The sequence below is a fragment of the Kogia breviceps genome, chromosome 15 (genome assembly GCF_026419965.1).
Source record: "Kogia breviceps isolate mKogBre1 chromosome 15, mKogBre1 haplotype 1, whole genome shotgun sequence".
Classification (NCBI taxonomy): domain Eukaryota; kingdom Metazoa; phylum Chordata; class Mammalia; order Artiodactyla; family Physeteridae; genus Kogia; species Kogia breviceps.
In genome coordinates this window covers 88827391-88849859 of record NC_081324.1, presented here as the reverse complement: position 1 = coordinate 88849859, position 22469 = coordinate 88827391, and the positions used below count along the sequence as shown (strand labels likewise).

Here is a 22469-nt window from a genome sequence, read left to right as displayed (position 1 = left end):
CTTCAGCCTCACCAGGACACAGGGAGAGCTGACAAAACAGTCTTGCCATTCAAATCTCAAAACTGCAAAGAATTAACTCAGGACGCGAGGGTTTCAAATGAGCATATCACACAAACCTGCAGGTCTTCTGGGAAGGTTCAAAGCAGTACAAATGGCCAGGGAAGGGGTCACCCCTCGCCCTGAACCCTCTTCTGAGCGCATCGCTGGCACCAGCCTCTTACCTGCCCCTCTAGTCTCACACCAAACGCCCCCTCGGCCCCACCCTCGCCCACCAGGAGCCCCGGGCGGAGCCTCCAGCCGCCGCTGAGCCCTAACCCTACTCGGTGCGTCCTCCCTGAGGGACACACAGGGCATCTCAGTCTCCTGCGGCTAATAAAAAGCATTCTTACAATGCACATTCTTGTAAGCTCAGTTCTGGGGCAAAGGCGCGCATTTTACGTTCTGGTCTACACTGCCGGCTTGCCCTCCACAAGTCTAACACTCCCACCAGCAACACGGCGGCGACCTTTTCCTTCTTTGCTTACGTGACAGCTGAAAAACGGCATGTCTCTCTTTTATTTAATCTCTATGATTACTAAGAAATTCAAATAGGTATACATGAAACAACATTTTCCACAGCTCAGAAACCTCGATTTTATCCTAAGACTTATAATTTCAAAGTGTTCTTGTGTGCCTGCGAATGGATATTTTCCCACCATAACAAAAAGTCTCGGATTCTTCATATATTTGCTGCAGCCTGATTTAAATGAAATGTTGGATTTTATTTTCCACGGAGGTTAGGTTCTAAAGTCAGCAGATACGATGCCATTTGAGTGAGCAGCAAGGGTAAACCTCTACAAAAAATCGTACGCGCGTTTTTACCTTTGTTAATTATTCATACTGCAGTTCACTTCTCTACTGCGCTATGAGTTTTTTTCCCATTTGACTGTAAAAGCTGTTTGTCTGTTAGTTTTTTCTGCTTTCTCAATGGTTTTATTTTTTCCATTAGTTGAATATAATGTCTGTTGGCTTAAAATAGATGATTCTTGTTCCGTTATTTTCGGGCTTCCCTGGTGGCGCACCGGTTAAGAATCCACCTGCCAACGCAGGGGACACGGGTTCGAGCCCTGGTCCAGGAAGATCCCACATGCCGCGGAGCAGCTAAGTATGCGCGCCGCCACTACTGAGCCTGCGCTCTAGAGCCCGCGAGCCACAACTACTGAGCCCACGTGCCGCAGCTACTAAAGCCCGCGCGCCTAGAGCCCGTGCTCCGCAACAAGAGAAGCCACCGCAATGAGGAGCCTGCGCACCACAATGAAGAGTAGCCCCCGCTCGCCGCAACTACAGAGAGCCCGCGCGCGGCAACGAAGACCCAACGCAGCCAAGACGAAGTAAATAAAATAAATCAATAAATAAAAAGTCGTTACTTTCCTGAGAACTCTCACATCTGGCACTTACACCCGGCAGTAGTTGTGCTGTTGGATAAAAGGTGAGGCTCTAATGGGACCTGTTTTCCAAATAGCTTTTCCCCGACACCATGCTTTTCATAAGCCAGTCCTTCCTTGTTTGAACCTGTCTCTGGGGGGCTCATTCATCCTTTCCCTCTGAAGAGTCTCCTGGGTTTTGGGCTGGGGAGGCCCCCGGAGCCACTAACACACCAGGCCAGGAGGCTCCTCTTTAGAATGCTGAACCCTTCTGCTTTTGCCAGCAGAGTTTTTCACTTACACTTTTTCTGGTTAAATGTACTGTAATTACGTATTTAATTAAAATTTATGCTAACAGATGAAATCTGAGTGAGAAAAGAGAATTACTGACTCTGTGAAAATGAAACTGAATCCTCTGAAAAGACTGGATGAAACACCAATTGCTTAAAAAACAGAAACAAAAAACTGTTGTGGAACCCAAGCAGGGAGAAAGAACTGTGAGAGCCTTGAAGTAAGACACTGCAAGCCTGGGGTTCTGCTCTTGGGCGCCTGGCATGCACCTCACGTCACAGAACTCAGGCTGGCTGTGGTGAGGACGTCCGTCAGAGGCAAGGCCGTGGCCCACGTCAGAAGTGGGTCAATAGCAGCACATGTCAGGCACATACGTACGTAGCACTCTTAGACCTGTTTTAATCACACATTTTGTGTAAACCACTAATTACTTAGGCCTCCCAAGGACTTCTATTGTAACGTCTCATTTTATTATCTGATGGGCCATGTTGCCTTTATTTGCCTCTTTTTCAAATTTTTCATATTCTTGCTTGCCATTTTTAAAGATAACCATAGACTCTAATCACAAATAAAAACATCTTTGAGAACCCAAGTACAGGTGTCTGTGTTCATTTCTTTTAGGCATTTTTCTGATCTAGATCCAAATTCTAAGGCGGCCTCTCCCATCCTATGACTCCCGGATGCTAGATGGGCTGTTGTCATGGCAACCCAAGGGGCCGATCCTGGAGGCAGGGCGCTCAGGGAACATTTTCTCCACTAGGCACTGCCCCTCCCCTCTTCACAAAGCGGCCCGTGCTCAGGTCTCCACTTCTACACGACCCATTCGCTTCCCACCCGGGTGGAGTCTGGCTTTTGTCCTCCGCATTTTAACGAAACTGCTCTCACTTCCCAGCACGATGCGTTTAAATCTGTGTGAAATCTGAAGGACGCTTGACAGCCCCTCCCCAGCTTCTGGGCGCAGCTGACTATTGCTGAGCACGGTCTCCACAGAGAAGCTCTGCGACCTCCCCCTGGCCGCTGCCCAGGTACCCTCCTGCACCCACGGTAGAGGCTGGACGCGGGCACCTATGAGTAGCATCTGGCTTGCCTTACGTTTTGTATTTTTACAATATGAATTCACTGCTGACATTTGTTAAGTTGAGATGTTTCACCGAAACACGCTAGGTTCCCTGCTTCTCTGGAAAACCCAGAACCTGGTCCCGGCCCTCTGGCGTGGCTGAAACCCACGTCTCAGCAGCACACACTCTGTCGGCACCGACTCCCTCCTTCCCCTCCCCTGGCCTGGGCACACGTGCGGCTGGCCCTCAACGCAGCGCGTGCGTCCAGCACCAGGCGTAACCCCCGTACCGCCTCTCCGACTCGTGTCTGTCGCTCTTGCATGTGTGAGGGAGAAGATGACTGTCAAAACAATTATTTCACTGAGGGGAAGAGGTGGTCACTAACTGGTGCCCTGCTGCTGGAGCACCTCCAGCTGGGGTCAGGGGTCAGGGGTCGGGGGTCAGGGAGGGGACCAGGACACCCTGCCCATGGACTGGCCTGCAGGGTTTGCACAGAGCAAGGGCAGGAATTCCCCCGGGCGAGAGGCTGCCAAGGGTCACGCTGGCCTCTGGGGCCCCTGGTGAGTGGCAGGAGGGACTGAAGTCAGGGCTCCAGGCTCCCTGGGTCCTGCCCACCCCCTCAGCCTCCAGCCGGCCGCGACTCGGCCCAGGCGTGGTCAACAATCCGAGCGCGGGACCTCGCAGTAAAACCCCGAGTCACGAGTGGCCTCCCCCGGCTGCTCCCCTGCCCAGTCCTACAGGGTGTGTAGAAACACAGAGCCACGACCGACCGCATAGTTAACTGCGCGCACACTAGTGATCAGCAGCGCCAATAACCGGATATGGCCACTGAACCCTGAATTTTTGTTCCTTTCCGATGCAAGAAGTTTAATAGCTCTAGAAATCTAGAGGAGGCGCAGCGACACCGCATTCAACTCGTGCAAATTCAAAGACGGGTCCAAAAAGAGCAAGCAAGGAAAAAGGAAGCCAGAGACGTCCCACTCAGTGAGCTCAGGCCCTGCACTGAGGTAAAGATGGGGGCGGAAGCTCCCGGTCACGTCCAGCTCCCGATTCACGGGCTTCACCCGGCGGCGGCGGGCGCGCGGGCTGCACCGAGAGCCCCGCGGGAGGCACGAGGAGTGAGTGACAAAGCGCTGCAGGGACCCCCTCCCGCTCTGCCGCCCACCGCACCCCCAGCCTGGAACCCACAGGCAGGTAAGAGGAGAGCGCACCAGATCCGCTCTTCGATTTGAACGTTTAAAGAAACTGGATTTAACTTGATTTATGCATTAAAGAAATTACCTGAGTTCTCTAAGAGATTTTTTTAAAGACACATGCTTTAAGTTCACTCAAGTAACTGATTTTTGAAGTCTCAAAATCTTAATTTAGCACATCAAAATTACACATTGCATGCCGGTGCGAGACGGGAATTGCAAAAGGACACAGTTATCATTTTTAACAAAAGCTTCTTCCTGAATTAACGAGCAGCTTACATTTTAAAAGGGAATTAACCTCAGGCTGACCCTCCAATCTCTAACTGAGAATGACAAGCGTTATAAATTCATTGTATCACATGTCCCTGTGAAGTAGGCTAAACAGATGAATCCCTGTGGCTTTGCTAAAGGTGCTTCTCATGCACTATTTAACCTCTGAATAAAATAATTTTTAAAAGACCTGATAATGAGACCAAGGTTAAATACTTTCAAATGATTTCTTGAATAGAACTTCAAGGTTTACCTTCTATTAATATTCTTTAAGTAATTAAAAAGGGAAAAGAGTAGCAATGAGCAAGAACAAGTAGGAACTGTCACCAACCCCGAGGTGCACATTAGACCCGTGTCTTAGGAAAGCAACAGCGGCAAACAGTAGCACAATCCACGTCCACCAATGGCCGCTTTCCCCATTCTTCTACGCAGAACCCTGATTTTTGTCTGGGGCAGCGATGCACGCGACTGAAAGCCCACCCTCGCCTGTGCTGCGGGATGGGGAGAGACCATGTGAAACCGCTTCCTGCTCTTGCCTTTCCTCTCCGTCCTTCCCGGAAGGCAGCGTTGATGCTGGTGACAGGGCAGCCATCTTGCCAACGTGAAGTGACAGAGGCAAAAGGGTGAGGCACACGCTAAGGACGCCTAACATGAATGGCCCGCACGGCACCGCTGCGGGACCTGCACGCCTGCCCCGCACCTGCCGCCCTGCCCGGAGGCGGACAGTGAGGTACTCACAGTCTGCGGTGTACTCCACCTGGGAGGGCTGCGCGGCCGTGCCCTCTGCCGTGGGTGCGGTGGGGGCAGGGCTGTCGGCCTGGGCTTTACGGACCAGTGCCGCCAGGGGGTGATCTGGGTCCACCACCTTCAAAGGCTGCAGAGAGAGAGGGGGCAAGGTCACACCGCATCCTGCTTTCTGAGTCACGCAGAACCCTTCTGCGGCAAGAAGGCTTCGGGACGGTGTCTACGCTTCAGAAAAACCTTCGCACGCGCGCGCACCACGCCCACACACGTGGGCGGGCGCACAGAGGGAGGCCCTGACCGTGGCCGACTGGTTGTGAGTTCCAGAGGAACCGAATAAACAAATCACCTCAATCCTCCTAATGACGTGAAGGAAGAGGAGGAGGGATGACAAGACTAGACTCTGCCGCTGCGAGAAGCGTGAGCCTCAGACTCACTCGGAGCCTCAAACTCTGTCCAGCCTTAAAGCAATTTCTCATTTTTAATCACCAACAGCTTGTAAAGTCCAATCAATCAGCTGCACTGCGTGACTGCTGAAACGACATGCTTAGGTGTGATGGACCCCTGTTTTTTCACATCACAAATGGCACGATGCGTGGTGTGGCTTAACTCCTTATAATAAGAAGGAAAAGAAAATTTTTCTTTAATTTCTGTTTCTCACTAACACATTATGTTATCCGTGACGGTAACAGACTATTTCAAGCGGCACATACCCTGGACACCTATGAAATCTAATCCTGTTTTAATAAAACCTGCATGAAAAAGTAATTTTCCAAGTCTTAACCAACATTTTACTTATTCTAAATATCCCAAATAGTAAAACTCTAATAACATGAAAATGAATTGCTTGTGATTTTATAAAATGGGATATGTAAGAAATAAAGGGAGCAAATCCTTTGCCACCAAGCCAAACAAAAAGGCGAGATATACGTCAATGCTAATAAAATGAAAAACAGCTATCATACAAAGAAATGCGTGCGTAACAATTTTCCGAAGGTAAATGGGCAGTTTCATCAGGGCATAAAGCTGCGGCTCAGTAAGAGGTGAGGACCTTCATGAGCTCCTCCAGGCGGCTGCACTTCCTGGAAGCGAAGAGGGATGGGTGCAGGTAACTTCCGCCCTCCTCGTCATCGTCATCTTCGTTGTCAGAGCTGACCCCCGACTCTGAAAGCAAAACACACGCCGAGACGTCAAGGTACACATAAATCACGTCAGACCTCAGAGGCACACCAAGGCGGAACTATATGCAGCCGTTTCTTGGTTATCTGTCCAAAAACCACCTTTGGAAAATATTCCCTATCTTGCTGCCACCCAAGTCGTTCAGCAGGATGACATTTGCTTGTGATTTTATCAAGTGGGATTATAAGAAATAAAGGCAGTGAGAAAGGAGCATGACCTCGGCCCCGCTGGCACCTTCCCTCTGGCATTTACTAGTCCGGAGCCACTGAATATTTAAATTTTTTGGAAAAAAAGGCAAAAATCTTACTGACTTATGAAGGTAAAATAACAGCAACAGATTTTTTACAAAACTACAGCAAACAAACAAACATGGAGAAGATGAGGTCTGTAGTAAGATGTATACAACTGATTTTGAAAATCGTGTTTCAGCTGAAAGAAAAATTCCATGGCAGACATGTACTGTTGTCTCAGCATGTTATTAAAAATACTTAACTGGTCTTTGTAGTAAGAATTCCAAATTTAGACACTTATAAAAACAACAGCTTAAGGTATAGTAAAAAAAAAAAAGAGAGTAAGATTGGCCACTTCCTTCCGTGGACTTGTGTAATTTGGCCTCAGGCCCTAACGCTACAACGGCCATGCGGCAGGAGGCGCGCTGCTCTGTCTGTGACACGTTCCACAACCAGAATGAAGGGAAACGCTTCCAACCCAGATGGTTATGCTCTGATGGCATCGACATTTAATTCTCTGTCACCCATCTATGAAAACGTTCATTAAGAATCGAATATATGTTCAGACTCATTGCACAGCAGGTTTAATCCTCGTGCCTTAGCGGCAGGATTTCATGAACGTCCAGGAAGTCCTAGAGCGCAGATCTCCACCCCCCCCCCACCCCAAGCCCAACACAGGACAGAAACAGTTTCACATACTCTTTTTCTCTTCGCTTTTGTTTTCCGCCAGTACCGTATACCGTCCTTCTTTCATGGCTTTCTGGATGAATTTGTAGTAGGGGTTGAGGTAGTGATCGAAGCGCAGGAAGTCGAATTGGGAGTTGCGGGCCTGCCTGGCCTTCAGCATTATTTCAAACTGCGCGCCCTGTCTGCGCACGAAGCTGGCCGTGCGCTCGATGATGGCGTGCATCTTGGCTGTTGGCGGCTACGAGAGAACACACGCATTCACGTTATCGCTCTGTCCTCTTTTCCACTGAGCGTGTGACTTAAAACAGGAATAACCCTGGTCTTACTAGTGGCTGGGGACATTTCAACGGCAAGAGCCCAGTTTGAACAGACTGTGGCGCTGGCCCCGTTACACGACACTCAGTCAGTTTCTGAATTTTGCAGTATTTTGTGGGGAGAAAACTCAGCTGCCGAGGCTCGCCCTTCTAGCTTTGTACTGAAGCCACAGGAGGCAAGCTTTGCTGCACCCCTCAATGTGTTTCCGTACACTGGGGGCCCTTAAGCAGGGCCCGTGATAGGGTTCGGGGGCTTGTGAATCAATCCTCTGGGGAGTTGCATGCAAATTCTGCACAGACACATGCAGGTTTCCAGGGAGAGGGGTGCATGTTTCAGTAAGTTTCTCAAGGATCTAAGAATCATTTCTCTTTCCTTTTTCTTAGCAGGGACTAGTGCTTACAGCTTGGAAAACACACCTTTGTACATCCAAGGAAAGCCGCAGGCTCACGCTCAGCCTTTCCTTCTGCACCTGAGCTCCCCTCACCCCGTTCCTCCTTCCTCCTCCCTGTACGACTGCCCCGTGGTGCCCGTTCATCAATGCTCCCACTTAAAAGTACAGAACTCCAGGGACTTCCTTGGTGGCTCAGTGGTTAAGAATCCACCTGTCAACGCAGGGGACACAGGTTCGAGCCCTGGTCCAGGGAAGATCCCACATGCCGCGGAGCAACTGAGCCCGTGCGCCACAACTCCTGAGCCTGCGCTCTAGAGCCTACGAGTCACAACTTCTGAGCCTGTGTGCTACAACTACCGAGCCTGCGCTCTAGAGCCCACAAGCCACAACTACTGAGCAAGCGTGCCACAACTACTGAAGCCCGCAGGCCTAGAGCCCGCGCTCCGCGACAAGAGAAGCCACTGAAATGAGAAGCCTGCAAATCACAATGAAGAGTAGGCCCGGCTCCCCACAATCAGGGAAAGCCCGCGTGCGGGAACGAAGACCCAACGCAGCCAAAAAAAAAAAAAAAGTACAGAGCTCCAAGCTGAGGCCCAGCTTCCTGTGGTCTGGCCAGAGCAGAGACGGTTTCACCCACATTTACTGGGCGAGTCATCTGGTTGCCTTGGAGTGTGCTCGCTACCTGGAAGCTGACCCCACCTCTCTCCTGCACGTGCTGCTAAGTTACCTCCACCGCACCATGAGCTGAGCAATTCCTACCCACACGGGGAGCCCCGCGGACCAGAAGCTGGAAGCCACACACCTGAAGTACTTTTACTATTAATGAAAAGATTAACACTAGAAAATTACATGCAAATAAAGTGGGAAATTATTCTCATTAATAATGGGCGGTGAAGAATTCAAGATGCTTACTGTAATTTCAGGGCTGAATCCTTCACAAAATACAAACGCCTTAATTCTCAAATGTAATTCCTGAACTAACGATGTCCTTCACACTTAACTGGATAAATGTCTATGACTAAAGTTATTTACTGATCCCAAAATACACTAGAGTCCATGTTAAAGGCCCACTGTTGCACCCAAGCGCGGATCCTGATGCACATTTTCAGTGGCTTTGGCTCAACAGGAAGATTCATTTTTGCGTTACCGTATTCCGTGTATATGACAATGATTAACGATCACTTCAGAATAATGATCCTTAAAGGAAAATACAACCCCTCCTGCCGCCCAAGTAGAGATGTTCTCTCTTGACCAAACCAAACTGCTGGTCTAAAATTTCTTAAAAGCAGAGGCCCTCTTATGACATCATATTATGGCTACAGCAGTTACAAGGCAACGTATGGGTAATTTTACAAAGTGACGATTACAGAAAAACAAAGCACCTTATGAGCATCCTTCAAGATCTGCTACTGAAGCAAGTGGCTGTAAGCTAAACATTTGGTTTGGAGAAAGTTATTCTCTGCTCTCCTTATCATGTAGGTTTTAGAAAAATCCTCTTCTATTTCAGAATATGATTATTCCTACCATAAGATGGGATTCTAAGGATGTAGCCAACATATAAATATGTATGTGTTACAAAGACTGACCGACCCAGGGGAAAATGCTTTTCTAATTTATGGAAGCCTTTTAAGAAAGCAATTGAGGGCTTCCCTGGTGGCGCAGTGGTTGAGAATCCGCCTGCCGATGCAGGGGACACGGGTTCATGCCCCGGTCTGGGAAGATCGCACATGCCGCGGAGCGGCTGGGCCCGTGAGCCGTGGCCACTGAGCCTGCGCGTCCGGAGCCTGTGCTCTGCAACGGGAGAGGCCACAACAGTGAGAGGCCTGCGTACCACCAAAAAACAAAAACAAAAACAAACAAAAAAAGAAAGCAACTGAGCCCAAGAAGGGGGACTAACACCTCCCAGCATCTCCAAAATTAACGTGGCTCTAGAAACTCCAGAGTAGGCATCGGGAAATGGGACAACAGTATGTGAGGTCAGAAAACCTGCACCCACTTTCCAAAGAGCTTTGGAAAATGCTGGAGCTCCGATCCCTGGAGCAGGATGGGGCTGGGGGCCAGGCCGGGCGGCAGGTGGGGTGAATAAGTGAGGAGCCCCAGGAGCAGCTGGGCTGGCCCTCTCTCCTCCTCTGTGATCAGAGCCCCAAAGAATATCAGACTGAGGCATGAACTCAACTGTCAAAACAAAACTATGGAGGTAACAGCAGGAAGTATAGGAAAATATTTAAAAATTGTCGGGGTGGAAAGGTCTTCTAAGACAAGATTCGAAATCCTGAAGCCAGAAAGGAACATGGTGACATATATGACTTCACAAATACCTTTAAATTCCGCATGGAAAGAGGAACAAACAGGTAAAAGACAAAGCGCCGGGAGAACAAAAGTGCACGACAGTTACTGGACCAGGGCTTGGCACTCATCATACGTGAAAAGTCCTCACAAACCCCCGAGAAAAGGCAGGACGCCACAGGAACACAGGGGTCAATCATGGTTCTTTTTTCTCCCCACCCCCATCCCATGGCAACACAGCACCTGAACTTAGGGTGAGACTAACACGCTAATCAGAACAACATTCAGTAGGGCGCAACCGCAGTGGCTCTGGGCTAGAAGTGCAGGCCTGACCCTTACAGGATGGCCTGGGGCGGCCGCTCTCGACGGCTCTGCCCTGTGTCCCCGTCAGAGGCGCCGGTGTCGTGAGGACGGAAGATCCGCGCAAACACAGCGCCCGGCACAAAGCACATGCTCAATGAATACTCACTACCTGACGCCGGCGTCACCGCGCAGGACCAGGACGAGAATTGTACATTGTATCCTTCCCCGCTTTTCCTTCCGTCCATTTCCACAAAATACGCTAATCAAGCACGTTTCCCTTGTAAATACACTCAAAGGGGTGTGCCGAGCAGCGGCACTTCCGGTCCCCTTGGCTGATCCGAGGGGACCGTGAGGTGTTACAGCACAGGCGTGGGGCTCTCGAGACCTCGCGCGCCTCTGGACGGTGCTTGTGGAAACCTCGTTTGGGCTCGGCGCTCGGATCTGCGGCGTCTCGGGTGGGTGAGAGACTGAGCTGAGACATGCCCTCCACCTTCCCCGCAGTGCAAGACCACACAACACAGCCAGAAACGGACCTGGGCACGTGTAGAACTCAGGAGGTGACAAAGACAGGCCTTCAGGTCCCTGGGAGAGGGACAGGTAACTGAAAACAACGTCGGGACAAGTGATGCTGGGCTACACATTCCGGGAGAAAATAGGTCCTTGCTTCCCAAGAAACATACGAATGGACAGAGTCACTACGGAAAGCTAAAATGAAGCTGCGGGGTCACCTGAGGAGCTGGCGTCTAGAGGCCCAGTGGGACCAGGCGGCCAGCCTCGAGCAGGCGCCAGCATGCGGCTTCCAGGGCGCTGTGACCTCTCCCTGCTCCTGACCCTTCGCACAAAACCCCAGAGACCCTGCGGCCATGAGGTTCTAATCCAAAAGCCTAGTTTAAAACCTGAGAACCCCTCAAGCACCCACTCTCTTTACCACTCCTGCCTCCACCGCTGCCAGAGCAGCCCCTGCCCACCGAGGCAGCAAGCGTCACCTAAACACGAGCTGGCAGTTTCATGCTTGGTCACCAAGATGGAACGTACGACGCAGACACCTGTCTCCTAGACGGTCTTCCCACTAACGTGGACACGACAGCGTGTGATGTATGCAACGAATCACCGCCCCGATTCGCAGCAATTCTGAAGAATGACATACTGATGCCACCGTACAGGAAAAGCTAACTGTCCACAGGCGACCTGGTAAGCACTTACACACGGTTTCTACACAATCGCAGAGATTTCCTACTCGGGGGACCATTTTAGAAGAACATCGTGAGAGAGGAGACCACCATACGCCCGGCTTGCTGTGCGCTCCACGGGGAACAGACGTTCTCGGTCCCGGCAGAGGCCACCACACAGCCCAGCGATGCTGACTCCGGGAACATACAGCCACTAAATACTTCAGGAGCAATTAAGGCAACAAAATCTACTACCCCTCTGTGTTTATGTTTGCATAAAAGCTTAAAAATGATCTTTCGTACCAAAACTTAATAAAAATCTACAGAGTCAACCTTAAATAAAAGCTTTTAGCATTACGTGTGGGTAAGAGAGCAACTGTTTTTAATGAGTCTCTCACGTAGAATGGCATATTCCAGAAAAAAACAGAAATACAATACATAAAAATATATCAATGCAAGTCTCAGGATATCAAATCTTCAGATAACATTTTCAGTTTTAACTGTAGCAAACTGATCAACGGTAGAAACGGGACTCAAACATAAATAGTAATTCTACTTGGCAAAATCCAAAGAAATTTTTACCTATATTTTCAAGAAAAGAGAAAGAGAAGGAGAGGATTTATAAATGAGTAAGTGGAGGCAGGAATGGGTGGAGGCGGGAATTAAATTGTTATCTCCCGTCGTCACAGAAAGCCCAAGGGCAAGAGCCAGCAGATTCACGCTGTGCTAGATAAGGGAGCTGTCACGTGCTAGTGCGGGGAGCACAGGAGACCCTGCTGTGAGGAACCGTCAGCGCCCACTGGTTACTCAGTGACGCCGCCGCAGGACACGGGGAAGGAGCTGGGAGCCCGCGTCCGTGGAGCTTTGCAGTCCAGTCAGGAAGGTGCCAAAGAGAAACCTTCACCCCGAGCACGAGTGTGTACGCACAGCACAGATATTTTCAACAGCCCTGATGAACAGGTGAGAATCCCCCAGAGCACAGCGACGCAGGACGGCACAACAGCTAAGACCACGGGCTAGAGGCCCTGGCTGGCACGCACGACCCGACTTCCTCACTTTTCTTCATCTGTGAGAGGGGAGCAGGGGGCTACCTTATAGCGTTACCAGCATTAACTCATACTTCGCAAATCCTCAGTGGGGCCTGTTACGATGTAACCTTGACTGGATGTAGCTGAAATGGCGAAGTGAGATCAATGGGAACCAGAGACCCAGCTGCAGGGCACTTAGGACAAGAGGATGCCACCCAGGTGTCCCCCCCGAGGGCAGGGGCCGCCTGGAGACGCCACAGGGCCCTAGTCATAATGGAGAGGAGAACCGGGTGGAAGGGTGCCAAGAGAATGTTACGGTAAAGGTCCCTATCTTGAGTGCCCACAAAACCACACTAGCAGAAGACGGGACACGGCGACTGTACTGAAAGCCACGCTGCCTTGAGCAGGAGGGTTTTTGCCTCTAAACGTGGCTAACAGTCTCCCCACCCGTAATTCTGACCGGGTTTTTCCACGTGGTAAAATCTGGGGATTCAACCCTACGGTCTCCAAGAATGAGCCAGCTCCTCAGGCCCCTGATGCTCTGGTCCGGTGGTTCTGCTATAATCTCTCCCTTTTTCTTCAGGGGGGAAAGAGGTGGTGTGTGATTTTTTTCTCCATTAGCTCACAAATGATTTTAAAGCGTTACACGCCCAAACTAGAAAGCAAGTGTGAGTATGGTGGGGTGCTCACACTAGTACTTCCCAGTAAGCAGTAACAAAGGCTGACGGTATCGGGAGCGAGAAGGACACCTACCAGCTCCACATCAGACGGCACGTTCAGTCCTAAAGGGGCAATGAAAGGCTCCTCGTTTTCCTCCAAACTTTCAGCCTCGTGTTTTTCTGTACAAAAAGAAGACACAGCACTTCAGAACCGTGACCTGCACAGGAGGCACGCCCACCAGCTGTAAGCCACGACGGGGCCGGGGGGCGGGGCGCGGGCACCACGCGCCCTTCCCGGGTCTGTCGCACACCGTCCCTCCCGGGAACACTTCCGTCCTCCGCGCGTTCCACCGCGTGTGGGCAGAATCACTTGACCAACCTCCCGAGGGGCTGGGGGTTCAGACGGGACTAGGGGTACAGACGCAGGGGCAGCGCGGACTCCCCAGCCATGGGGAGCTTGCAGCGAGACAAGGAACGTGAGCGTTTCCCCCACAAGGTTCCGCCCTCGGCAGGCACGTGACACACGCTCGGCTCTCCTCCTTCCCAGGCCCTCTGATCTGCTAGGACCGCCCTTCAAACTATCGCTGTGGGTCCCCCAGAGCGTCAGGCACAGGACACGGTGCTCAATACCAAGACAACCGCTTTCACCACCGAACCGTAAAACCCCTGCACGTAACTGCCAAGACTTCTCCCCCCAAGCAAACCACCTCTCTTTTCACAAATAATCAGATGTATTTCCAATTCTTCTTCTTTTTTTTTAAAAGACATATTATTTATTTATTTATTGGGGCTGCATCGGGTCTTAGTTGAGGCTCGCAGGATCTTTGTTGAGGCATGCGGGATCTTTCTTTGCGTCGAGTGGGCTGCTCTCTAGTTGCAGCGTGCGGGTTTTCTCTTCTCTAGTTGTGGCGTGCAGGCTCCAGGGCGTGTGGGCTCTGTAGCTGTGGCGCACGGGGTCCAGAGCATGTGGGCTCTGTAGTTTGCAGCATGTGGGCTCTCTCATTGTGGCACACAGGCTCAGTAGTTGTGTCACGGGGGGGTGGGGCTTAGTTGCCCTGCGGCACGTGGGATCTTAGTTCCCCGACCGGGGATTGAACCCGCGCCCTGCATTGTAAGGCAATTCTTTACCACTGGACCACCAGGGAAGTCCCTCCATTTCTTCTGCAATGGTTCGTTTAGTAAACATTGGTCTACTACATATTAGACAAGGTACTACACATCACAGCTTTCTGAATTCTAAGGTACCTATATACAATTCAATCACTCAGATGATCAATTTAAAAGAATATAGTGAAAGGTACAAAAAATAGTAGAAACCTTGTAAAAGCTAACAGTTTTAAGGATTTCAACATCTACTTAAGTTTTTTTTAAAATTTATCTATTTATGGCTGTGTTGGGTGTTCGTTTCTGCGCGAGGGCTTCCTCTAGTTGCGGCGAGCGGGGGCCACTCCGCATCGCGGCGCGTGGACCATTCACTATCGCAGCCTCTCTTGTTGTGGAGCACAGGCTGCAGACGCGCAGGCTCAGCAGCTGTGGCTCATGGGCCTAGTTGCTCCGCGGCATGTGGGATCTTCCCAGACCAGGGCTCGAACCCGTGTCCCCTGCATTGGCAGGCAGACTCTCAACCACTGCGCCACCAGGGAAGCCCTCTACTTAAGTTTTTCTTTCAAAAAAGATGACATGAAATAAACATTAAATCTTCATCAAAACAAACGTTTCCATCATATATAATAGAGTCTCTTGAAGAGATGAACAATTTCAAAAGTCTCCTATCAAACCTAATTCTCTGTGAAGCCAAGAGGGAATTTTAAACAGGCTTCACAGTACACAAAGACCTGGGGACTGCAGCGTGATGAGATACAGATTGATTATATAAGTTCCTATTTAGTAAGAGTGAGTATTTAATACTGTCCCACAAGTTCACAAAGCCTTACTCTCACCCAAGAACTAAAGACTTACTGTGGCCTGAAAGCTCCCTGTAATCAACAATACCCCCGCCGTTCAGCTCCAGTAACCAAATGACACAGTGAACTGGTAAATATTAGAAAACACTGGTTTGCGACATGCCAAGTAACAGCTCAAAATCCCCAATTCCCTTTGGGAATGAAGCCAAAGGTGTCTCCATAAAAGTACAACTTTTACCGTATCTCCCTAAAATGACAAAGTGATGGAAACTAAGGAAATAGCCTTTCCTTAGTGCTAAGCTGTTCTCAAAAATAAAGCCATTGCAATCAAAAGAGCTTTGCTCTGTTTCTTATACATACCTTTCTTTACAGAAAAATGGCTTTAGCAGCACAAAATAAAAACCAACCATTTCAATACTAACTCAGATTCAGATAAATTTAAATAACTTTTTCTTGTTTAAAAGAATGGATGCGTAATAATGATGAAAAACTGAAAGGACGAACTGAGATGAAAACAGTAAGCTGCAAAGAGGGAAGAGAGAGAAGTTACACAGAAATAAAGGTGCCATCAAATGATTCTGTTTAACATCACAAGGGTTTAAGGTGCTAAAGACGCCCAGACAATGCAGTCATCCCTCAGTATCCGCAGGGGAAACCAAAATCCGTGGATGCTTAAGTCCTACCGTTGGCCCTCTGCACCTGAGGTTCCACATCTGTGGATTCAACCAACAGTGCACTACTGTTTTATTGGAAAAAAAAAAAAATCTGAGAATGAGTAGACCTGCACAGTTCACACCTGTGTGGTTCAAGGGTCAACCACATAGTAATTCTGGAAATCAAGGAATATTTAGGCATGTTGGTGACTCAGTCAAACAAACAAAAATTAAATTTTCAAATTTTAAGATAATGCAGCAGTAAAGTAAAATTTGGTTGTTAGTGGTATTGGGTACCAAATACCCAATATTTTGAATTCCATTTAAAAAGTGTGTGTATGTATAGGTACACATACACATACGTATGTGTTTGCACGCATGTTATTTATAGATGTGGCATCTTATTTACATTAGTGTAAAGTAAACATAAAGTGTCAAGATGTAAGGTTTACATGGGCCCAACTTCCACTAAAAAGTTAACAGCATACAAAGCAAAGTTCTGAGGACGTGATTACAGAAAGAAACAACATTTTAAATACAGAGAACTTTACGTTAAAGAGAAAACATACTAAAACTTGGAAGAGAAACCAAGTCACATGGAAGTTCTTAAAATTCAATAATCATGACAAAGTTCAGCTTCAGTTAGCCCAATAATTACACCAAGACAAATGCCCATCACCTAGAACAGGGGCTGGCAACCTCTTTCTGTAAAACGCCAGACAGTAAATATTTCTGGCTCTTAGGGCCACGTGGTCTCTGTCTCATCCACTCAATTCTGCATTGAAGTGCAAAAGCCGCACAGACAAAGCGTGAACAAATGAGCACAGCTGTTCCAATAAAACCTCACAGAAACGTGCCAGCTGGGCCTCGGCCATAGTTTGCTGATCCCTAATCTGAAGTGTTAAGGAATGATTATCATACATTTTTCCAAAGACAGTCGATGGACCTTGCAAGAGACATCTGGGCTCTACAGATCTCAGCTCTCCTCGTGTGAAATGGGGACAGTATGCATTCCTTCCTTCTGATCAAACACTAGATACTTAAAGCAGACATAACATATATGGTTCAGACACAACAATAAAATAGGAACTATCCAGAATCCCAAAGCAGATGAATTATTTTGGATAAAGGAACGAGTGCACACTTCTTAAACCTGCAAGGACATGTCTACCGCATCCTAACTTCTGAGGTGCGGTCAGATCCAAAAAGTCAACGGAAAAAGGTGTTTAATACCTTAAGCACGCTTTAACTCAACATGGTTAAAATTACACCTGGAAAAACTCTTCAGAAGCTCGCAGAACAGAGCTGCGCAACAGTGGTCCTACGTCCATCACGTAATGAGCGGAAGGAAAGGGCGGGCAGTAAGGCAGGTGTCGGCACTGCTCTCCCAGGGTCACGCCCCCGGTGGGGCGTCGGGAGAACCCCATCGGGAGAACCCCAGTGCAGCTGCACCGGGCAGGGCAGACAGCACTTTCATATTAAACTGCTATAAGTACTTCCTACTTGCCAGGAGGTTTGTTACTTAGGGAGAAAAGAATCAAGTCCCACATCACAGGTTCGGTTAGCTCGAAAGTTAAATCCCTCTATGATGCGATTCCTGTTCATTATTCTGAACATCTGAATAGATTTCTGAAGTTCTCCTTCTCTTTACACAGAATACCACGAGTACAGTGCTCCACCCTGAATAATTACCATTATGATAATTCATGACTGATCAGTATGCAGGGCTGTGATAACGGTGCTCTCAGGTCTCACCAAAGGGACTACGGACATTTGTTCCTGAACTGCATGGGTCTGGATTTTTTAATAGCACTATTTTTTAAAAAATACATATTCCGAGTTAATCCAGAAAGGCATACACTTAAGATCTTTACTTCTCTGTAAAGACTATTTTAAAGAACCATGGTTAAGCGTACACCCAATAGGGCCTACTGAGCGTAGCCGGGGCGCGCACTGCGCTGCTGTCTGTTCGGTAACAACTGACCCCACGGGGGTCCTTCCGCTGGGCGTCTGTCATTCTTTCCGCCGCGGAGGGGGTATGAAGGAGCAGGTTAGCAGCAGGGTGGCTAATGCCTGTCCTTTCAACGCCGCAAGAACAAGTCACTGCGGATTTCAACACATATACTGTCTGTCTAGAAACAAAGAATCCAGGGTGAGTAACTTCCCATTCCCTGAATCCAAAAGAAATAAAGGAAAGGCACCCAGATCCTAGACCGATAACTCAGGTCTGAATTCTCTCTCCAGCTCCATTAACAATTCACTCTCTGGTTTTTAGCTTTGTTTTACCCTAATACCAATCGCGTTCTCTTTCGGTCCCGCCTGGGGTACGTATCGTGTTTGGGAGACGCTACCGCTACCCGTACTGCCTGCCCAACGCCATCGCCCCGGGCGGCCCCCCACCTCTCTGTTTAGAAGGCTCCTCCTCCTCTGTCGGCTCGGACGGGTCATAGTAATCGCTGCCGTAAGTGAAGCCCACTGCGTTGTAGCCCCCGTCCTCAGCCAGCGCCGCGCTCAAACGCTTGTATTCTTCCTCTTGAATAAAAATAAGAGTTACGTTAACAAAAATAGAAATTTACTGAGAAAAATTTTATACATTTCTAAAGTTGTAACTATCAGTAAAGCATACAGCACACTTTTTCCAACCTCTTTTTGAGGTAAAAATATTTCTAAAGATTCACACTTCATATCTATCAATATGTACTTTTGCCAGTACATGTTTACCACAGACAGCAGAATACATGTCTTTTGTGGAAAATTTCTTCCTGCTGAGAAATTTGGGGATTAAGAACTGTATTAAAGATTGTTAAGGCAAAGACAAGAACATCAATTTTAATTTATACGATACTGTTAAAGAAGAACAGTTAAAGAGTTTGGTTTTTGTTTTTTCAAATCCCAGTCTGCCCTCAAAAGCTGGGAAAATTCTTTGTGGCTCTATATATAAACTATCCTGAGGTCCTCTCAGAACGCAAAGACTCCTGTTTTTCCAATCCACTGGGTACTGTCAAGATAATATCAGAAAGAGTGAGTATAAAAAAATGAATGGGAGTAAATTTTTAAATACTTAAAAAATTTTAAAGAGTTTGTTGCTTAAATAAGTTTTTCTTGAGCAGTACCTTGCCTTGCCTCTTCCTCAAGCAAGTCCGTATGCAAGGCTAAATACCTCTCTTCATCACACAGGGCCTCTATTCGTGCCTCCTCTTCAGAGAGCTGGTAATCTCTGTTCCACGTGGAATACTCAGCATCGCACTCAGAAAGGTCATGCAGGTGACCGCGCCCATCATATCTGTAATATGAACATGCTGGTCAATGGAAAGAAATTAACGTCTGGGTTGGTTTGTGTGGGATGTTTCATACATATACTTACCGATTAAGATAAAGAAATAAAAATAGGAAAACAAACATACAAACTCTTCTCAGATTTATATTTAATTTGGCTAGTCATAGCTCACCTACTTTTAAGCTCAAGTTATCTTAAAAAAGTCTAAACTCCTTTCTACAATATGATAAAACTTATAATTAAAGGTAAACAATCCTTTAATAGCTTAAAATGGTATCCACTTCAGTGGCAGTTCTTACCGTGTATGGTTTGGTTAACCATTCAATGCCATTTGCAAAAAAAATAAAAAATTAAAAAAAATCGTTTTTCTGAAAAGTCAAATATCATAGCTTACATTCACACAAACCGAATACATAAATACCTATCCGTAAGAACCAAACGGTCGAAATTTCCTCGCTTCCTTCTGCTAGAGTCCCGAACTCTCAGGAGAGATCTTCACCAAAGAAACTTGCGTCCATTGGAGGTAAAATCTTGGCTAGGCTCGCCCCCTAGCCACTTGGCTGAGGAAATAAGTGCTGGGTTATGTGATAGAGAGACACACATACATAGGAACAGTGACATATACGTGCAGTTTAAGGAGGTTCACTAGAAACAGAGCAAAACTATTAGAAGGTGAAGTATAATTATTTTCTTCCAGACTTTATGCCCCCAAGATATAACATACATGAAGACACATCCACGTGTACTTGCATGGACCAATAGATACTTCAGCCAAATTAAGAATAAGAAGAGCACTTTCTGCCATGCTTTTAACACAGAAGATTCAATGAAGATGCTGTCCACGTGCACCTCTCAGATAATGAGTGAATTAGTAAATTTCACTTAAAACACTCAGATTTAGGGTTGCAAAAACAAATGTAGAGAGGCAAACAAAAGTCTGCTTAATTTTTTAATGCTGACTTTTGTAATGAGGACCAGAAAATACTACAGGTAAAAAAAAGACATTTACAAGAAAAAAAGGCCAAAAATTTCAAGGTAGCCAAGTTATTGCATTTTATTAAATTTCAAAATTACGTTTACTATGCTGTAAACCTCCTTAACTTACAAATGTAGATCATTATTTTAAAATATTACACATGTACATGTGTAGTGTTTGCTCCCCACTGGCTTTGGAAGACCTAACTCACACCATATACAGGATGATATGGAAAACTGTATAAAAAGCTCAGGTTTCCTCACTTATCAAACTTTAAGAACAAACACCGCAAGTAACACTTTGGAAAAGGCAGCTGCCTGACAGCTCAGGCAGCATAATGCGCTAGGAGCCATGGTCTAAAAAGGCACAGCATGCTTGAGCAGGGCACGGGGGCACTCAGGTCCGGACCTGAGCTGGCCACCCTCCGTCCATGAGTCCTTCTTGTCTAGATCTAACTCCAAATGGAAACGTCGGGGATGGAAAAAGGCGTCTGGTCATTAATGTGTCCATTCTGGCCAGCTCAGAGGTCACCCCTACAGTCACGTTCCAGGGCTCTGCAGGATCCAGTTTTAATTGTTTCAAACGATGGGCTTCCTTCACTCGGAGACTATTCCACAGTCTAATGGTTGGTCACGGTTACTTTTCAGTCCGGGCCCCAGAAGCAGAGTTGCCAAATTGGCAAAAAACCAAACCGACAAACAAAAATCCCAAGGAGAAGGAGAGAGGGACTGAAAACATGGGAGGGGAAGAGAGCAAACAATCTGCATCACGTAAGGTCATCCTTTCCAAATCAAGCATCTTCAGAAATCCAGTCCCGGGAGCCCTCTGCCCTAAGTGACTGACACCCTCCAGAGTGATTAGCTAAAAGCACCTTTGATTTGAAAAGAACACATCTGTATCCCAGCTCCACCCTTCAGTTTTAAGAGACAATGAAACCAGCCCTAAGAACGCTACCTCGAAGAGCCAGGCCAGTGTCTGCACGAAGTCAACTGGCCTCCAAGTGATTGGCAACTTCACCCTCGGCCTGAATCTGTCAAACTCAGGGGGTTAACACAGGATGGGGGAGGAGTCGGGGGGGAGTCAAATGTCAAGCCGGCAAAATACGCGCGCTCCACAGAGAGCGCTGGGGGTACGACAGGTTCAAAGCCAACTCACGGGACCCAACAAGTATCTAAGTGCGGCAACAAGCTTGCGGCGTTTCGGGCTGCCCTCCCAACCCACACCGAGCTATAGGAGCGCGGAGGGCCCCAGAGCGCCAGTCACGAGAGGCCCCGGGCCCGGGCGGCTTCCACTGCCCGGAGTGGCAACTGCAACCCGGCGACAAGAGTGAGAGGTCGCGAGGGGCTGCGGGGGCAGAGACGATCCCTCCGGCGACAAGACGCGACACGCAGCTCCAGCCAGGGCCTTAAGGCCGGTTTCACCGTCCCCCTCCCCCCGAAAACCAGGGGGATGTGGGGACAGGGGAGTGGGTGTCCCCCCGGATCCCTGATGGCTCCAGAAAAACCCCTTTCCAGTCCTGGACATCAAGTCAACATCAGACGAAATCAAGTGGGCGAGGGAAGGGGAGGACCGGCGGGTGGGGGGAGGAACCGACCTGTCGATGAGGATCTTGTGGTCCCCCATCCAGGGGATGAGGTGCTGTCCCTGCTCCTGGGCCAAGGCCCGCTCGTCGTCTCGGAACAGCTTGCAGGCATAGCCGAAGACCAGCAGCTCCACTCGGTTCCCCCCACCGCCGGCACCGCCCGGCCCGGCCTCCTCCTTCGCGCCGCTTTTCCTCTCGGTTTTGGCGCGGCCTCCGGTCGCGCCGTACATGACAGCGTCCCCGGCGTCCAGGCTGGTTCTCTTCTGCGCCGCGACGATGTCCCCGATGTCTCCGCCTGGCCTACCCCCTCAGTCAAACGCGCCGCATCCCGGGCCCAACCTCTACACCGCCGCCATAGCGGGCAACAAAATGGAGGAAGCGCAACTTCCGGCGACGGGCGGCCCTGCTTCCGGCGAGCAGGTTCTGCAGATTCGTTACTCCCGGGGCAGTTTGAGCCGCTAGAAAAGATTTGGCTTTAGCCTTTCGCATTCGGAGGCGCCGCCACGTTAGGGGCTGCAGTTATCAGAGGAGAGAGTGTTTTTCGTGTTGATTTTTCTCCGGCGGCCTGCGTGCAGGGCAGTGGCGAAAGCGCAGCTGCGGATCGCGCGCTGCCCGCACCCTGGCCCTTCCCGGCTCTGGGCGGAAGGAGGGCGGGTGCTTCGTTGGCCGAGTGCGCGGCTCGGTGGGGGTGGATGTTCTTTTCCTGGCAGAGGTTTCCTGCTGGCTGCCGCCCGGGCCGGAGGGCCGTGGGGTCGGGTGTTCTGGGGCCGGGACTCTGAGACCCGGGGAGTGGCTGACAGGCTGTGCCCTGGGATGGGTCGCATGGCCTCCTGGTGCCCTGGTTTGTTTTCGGTCCTGGGGGTCACGACCCTCG

General features: G+C 49.0%; 1 protein-coding gene across 5 annotated transcripts in view; it reads right to left on the bottom strand.

The window, feature by feature from the left end:
* The window catches only part of SFSWAP (splicing factor SWAP), an 81512-nt gene extending 59280 nt beyond the window's left edge, over positions 1-22232 (bottom strand). Inside the window, exons 1-8 of one of the 5 annotated variants that reach the window (XM_067016051.1) lie at positions 21608-21966; positions 19459-19597; positions 18921-19043; positions 18161-18292; positions 13298-13383; positions 7065-7290; positions 6008-6120; positions 4954-5089 (exon numbers count right to left, since the gene is read on the bottom strand). In XM_067016051.1, the coding sequence (XP_066872152.1) occupies positions 4954-5089; positions 6008-6120; positions 7065-7290; positions 13298-13383; positions 18161-18292; positions 18921-18930 (703 nt within the window). In that variant the 5' untranslated portion in view covers positions 18931-19043; positions 19459-19597; positions 21608-21966. Of the gene's footprint in view, positions 1-4953; positions 5090-6007; positions 6121-7064; positions 7291-13297; positions 13384-18160; positions 18293-18873; positions 19044-19458; positions 19598-21607 lie in introns of all 5 variants that reach the window. The other 4 variants (XM_059040018.2, XM_059040016.2, XM_067016052.1 and 1 more) reach the window with 4 other exon arrangements.
* Positions 22233-22469: the final 237 nt, after the last annotated feature.